This window comes from Micromesistius poutassou (assembly GCF_964030765.1).
Source record: "Micromesistius poutassou genome assembly, chromosome: 23".
Lineage (NCBI taxonomy): Eukaryota > Metazoa > Chordata > Actinopteri > Gadiformes > Gadidae > Micromesistius > Micromesistius poutassou.
The window spans coordinates 1,444,779-1,449,617 of NC_140293.1; the positions used below are offsets into that span (position 1 = coordinate 1,444,779).

General features: G+C 44.1%; 1 protein-coding gene across 1 annotated transcript in view; it reads right to left on the bottom strand.

Annotated features, from left to right (window-relative positions):
- Positions 1 to 1,772: 1,772 nt before the first annotated feature.
- Positions 1,773 to 4,839, bottom strand: part of LOC311368670 (actin-binding protein WASF3) — a gene marked incomplete at both ends in the record, with an annotated part of 9,089 nt that continues 6,022 nt past the window's right edge. Inside the window, one exon of the mRNA XM_084487468.1 lies at positions 1,773 to 1,778. Within this exon, the coding sequence (XP_084343594.1) occupies positions 1,773 to 1,778 (6 nt within the window). The remainder of the gene's footprint in view (positions 1,779 to 4,839) is intronic.

A 4,839-nucleotide genomic window follows, 5' to 3' on the forward strand; every position in this document is an offset into this window, starting at 1 on the left:
GAGACAAGGGTAAAACAATCTTTGTGCATTATTCATTTCTTAGTCATACGCTCCATGCCACACTGCCTTTCATGCTGGTAGTTCATGAAGAGGTCATCATCAACTTGTAATCCAGGTGATGGCTTGGTGGCTCGACATTGAATTTTGTTTGTCTTTGTTTGTTGTTTGTCTCCGATTTCAAATTGGCAACTACAGTAACACACACACACACACACACACACACACACACACACACACACACACACACATATACACACATACACAAGTTAGATTAAGTTGCATTGACACACCGGTTTTAAATGAGCGACTATTTGGAACCCGTTTTTGGAATTTTTGGAAATTAACTCAAAGTGTATTCCCCCCACATGAACAGGAGCTAGGCTACTGTAACCATGGAAGTCAATGGAAGCGGCTAACGGAAAGCAAATGCTAACATAGTTAACTCGTCTGAATCTAGGTAAGATTCAATTTACAGACATCTCTGCGTACCCTCATGACAATAGCAACTGTGACCGTCGTACCAGTTGTGATGTAACAGAGACTGTGAAGTAAGAATATGTGCTGCATTGTAAAAAAAAAAAAAAGAATACTAAAGACCCAGAGCCCTTACATAAGTCTGCCAGGAGTAGATACACACTGGGAGAGATAAAGAGAGTGAGAGAGATAGTCAGGGATAGATGAGAGAGATAGAGACGTGGTGTGTGTGTGTGTGGTGGAAAACAAACTTCCACAGCTTCACATCCTCATGACCCCGGTTGCCATAGTGATGCTAAACATGCTTCAGAGTTGAATCACATTGCTCCCCATCAGTCAAAATAGTTTATAAATAGCTTAGTTACTTAGGCCTCAGTAAAAAAAAAAAGGTTCATTTGTAAAAAAAAAAATTTGTCGTAGTAAACAAGCTAGCGCTAGCTATTAGCGCATTGTAAGAAAACCAGTCGGGCTTTTAGGTAGTTAGGTTTTAGGTAGTTCTAGGTAGTTCCTGGGTAGTTAACTAGCCAGGAAGCTAATTAGCTGGACAGGCAGCCAGTCAATTAGTTAGCTAGCTATTTAATTAGGTAACAAGTAAGTTAGTGTGTTAGTCAATACGTTATGCAAAGAAATGTACACACAAAAGACGGCAATTCCCACTTGCGATTGAATAATCCAAAACACTGTTATGTTATATTATTTGTATTTACCTCTTGTTGATAACCTATTAACACTGTGCTGGAGTTTGAAGTACAAAGGTGTGAAACACAGTAAACACAGCTTCCTCTATGGCTGTATTCTATTCTTTCGTTTATGAGCCATTATCACTTGTCGGCTTAACATGTGAGTGGGTGTCAGCGAGTGTTAGTCAGCGATTGTGTGTATATATGTGTGTGTGTGTGTGTGTGTGTGTGTGTGTGTGTGTGTGTGTGTGTGTGTGTGTGTGTGTGTGTGTGACTATGTGGCAGAGGAAATCACATTTCCAAATACGGTCCATTTACCATTCACACACAACAAAGGAGTGTTATACAGACACAGGTGTCTGTGTGTGTGTGTGTGTGTGTGTGTGTGAACCAGGTCCCCCTAATTAGCTCACCTGGGTCACACACACACACACACACACACACACACACACACACACACACACACAAACTCCAAAAGCGAATGACTTCCTGTTCTCAAACGGTCGTGTTCCCATGGCGACGAGGCTGCACTAATTGCTGTTCCTAATAATAAAGACCCTGGATCTTAATGCAGTCCTTCCAAACCTCTAGACCTTTCCTTCAAAATAAAAGCCAGGGTCACTCCTAATTATAGAGACCCGTGATCTTAACACAGACCTCCGACCCTCTAGGTAGCCTCCTTCCAAATAAATGCGAGGGCTTATCCTAATTATAGAGAACCCATGATCTAAAAATCAATCCTCCAAACCTCCAAGAAAAACTCCTTCAAAATAAAAGCCTTCTGACAATTCCCGCCTCTGAGCGAGCGGGACGGCAGCGCGCCGTCGGGTTATCGCGGGACGCCGTGGCTTAATTTGATAGTGTCAAGTGTCAGGGTCGGCACTCGCAGGAGTTAGCGCCGCCCGGCTAACAAGTATGTTAGCGCGCGGCGTGCTAATGAGTATGCTAATAGGCTGTGGGATGCGGCGCTGGGGACGAGCTGAGTGACAGCCGCGCGGTGAGGCGCCGGGGGAGGAAGCCAAGAGGGCCAGACGACCATATTTGGAAGAGAATGGAGAAGGAGTAGGAAGTGGAGGAAGAGGAGGAGGGGAGAAGGATGTGGGAAGTTTGGGGTGAGAGGAAGAGGGTATGGAGGGTTAGGGGGAGGGGAGAGGGAGGAGGTGGACGTTTGGACCACGGATAATTCAGCTACTGTGTCCGTCTATCTAGCCCATCTACCCATCTGTTTCTCCATCTGTCTATACATGTCCCAGACACACACACACACACACACACAAAGAAATCCACTAAACCCTTTGCTTCCATTGAACCATAATCCCAGATTCGATATTTAATCCGACCTGAATCACGTGACATTACACAAGCTAATCACACACACACACACACACACACACACACACACACACACACACACACACACAGAGGAATCCCTGGATCTTGGAGGCGACTGTGTTTATGTATAGAGGTTAAACCTATTATTTGGTTACTAACCAACAAACGTTTTTTTCTCCATTCAAAAGTGATAAAAACAACTGTGAAGCCGTATTGTTTAACTAGCTCCTCCGTTCTGTCCGTGTATAAGATGAAAACTGGAAAAATATGATGATTCTCAACTCCAATCACGTCCATCAGTTGTTAGGATCACTTTCACTGAGTCCTCCTCTTTGTCTTATAATCAATAAGTCCATCTCCCAGTGAACGCCTTGTTTTGCTAGTCCTAGCCTACACTATGCTTACCTGTTTACACTCAAACCAACTCAAGCGCTAAATTCCTTCCATTGTGAACAAATATTTTGATATTCATGGAAAAAATTATTTCTCAAGTATCAAATCAAATCGGTTGGAAATGGTATATTTTGTGCCCCTTTCAATAAGCAATGCATTGATTTATCCTCACCCTCATCTTTGTACAGCAAAAGCATTAACAAAAAAATCATCTGCCAACTTTTACTGCACTCGAAATTCTATTCATCCACTTCCTGTTCCAAAAAAACCATGGCAACGGCTTCTCAAGATTCTCAAGGCCTCGGAGCAAACAAAACGGTACGCTCCACACCTGCAGCCAATCGGCGAGAGGCTGGTGTCGCGTGCACAACCCTCCTCTGCTCTTAGAAACATCCTAATGATATCACCGCGGCGATACAGGATGCTGTCGCCACGGCTACCCAACACTGCTTGCTCACGGGTATCGATCCATGTGTGATTACAGTAAAGCAACCGGAGACGGTAAGGAATCCATCTGTGGTCACACGTGCGCACGCGGACATGAAAAACGGACACACACACACACACTCATAGGCTCAATTCAAAAGCCATGACAATATTTTATATTGATAACGATTATTAGTGAATCAATGACTATTGAAAGATTTGTGCATGCGTATCTGTGTGCGTATGTGTGCGTGCGTGTGTGTGTGTGGGCGTGTGTGGGCGTGTGTGTGTTTGCATAATCTGTACCAATGCCCCCATAAAAAAAGAAATGACTCCAAAAAATCAATAGTGTTTTGAGTTACTGGAAATCACAGTGGAAAACAAGCCAACGCCATCATTCCAGTAATTAAGCCACCCCCTAATGACAAAATCACCCTCCAATCACTTCAGCTCTCCAGTGTACCCACGGCCAATCAGGTGGCTCGTCTGGACAAGGCCCCTTCATCAATAAACAGGGGTGAAGGGAGCTGACTGACAGGCCGACGGTCAGCTGACCCCCCCGGACGAGTTCACAGATTGCAGGAAAACATTGTCATTGAGGAAGTAATAAAGAAAGGCAAAGAGAGGTTTAGATGAATAGAGGGAGGAGGAGGAGGAGGAGGGAGAGAGATAGAGAGACAGAGAGAGAGACAGAGAGAGAGACAGAGAGAGAGAGAGAATAAAACGTTAGCAAGATGTTGAGAGAGAGACAAATTGTGTTTGAATGGGCCAAGCAAGGCACCAGTGGGTCACACAGGACAGAGGTCAACAGCTTAGTGTGGGAGAGGTAACCATCACACACACACACACACACACACACACACACACACACACACACATACACACACACACAACAGTACAGTAACATGCCCATATGCATTAACATATGGATACATAATACAACAGTGCACTCTGTGCCTTTGTCTCTCTCTCTCTGAGAGACAATTTGTCTCTCTCTCATCATCTTTCTAACTTTTTATTCTATCTCTCTCTCGCTCTCTCTCTCTCTCTCTCTCTCTCCAATCCTCATATGTTTTCTCTCTCGTTCTCTCTCTCTCTCTCTCTCTCTCTCTCTCTCTCTCTCTCCCTGACAAACACACACTCTATTTGTGTCTCCCTCTTACACACAATACACTCCATCTCTCTAGCCCTCTCTGGCACACTCTCTGTCTCTCTCTCTCTGTCTGTCTCTCTCTCTCTCTCTCTGTCTCTCTCTCTCTCTCTCTCGCTCTCTCTCGCTCTCGCTCTCTCTCTCTCTCTCAATTCAATTTCAATTCTATTCAGAGGGATTCATTTCCCTGGGAAACGTACATTAACAGTGACAAAGCGAGTACGAAGTCGGGTTAATTCATTTCTCTCTCTCCCATCTTTCTCTCTCTCCATTTTGCATCAAATCTTGCCATTTCTCTCTCTTGTGCACATATGTAGTCTCTCTTTCTCCCCCATCATTTTTTTTAAATCTAATTCAATTAGCTTTATTGACATCAGAAAACTT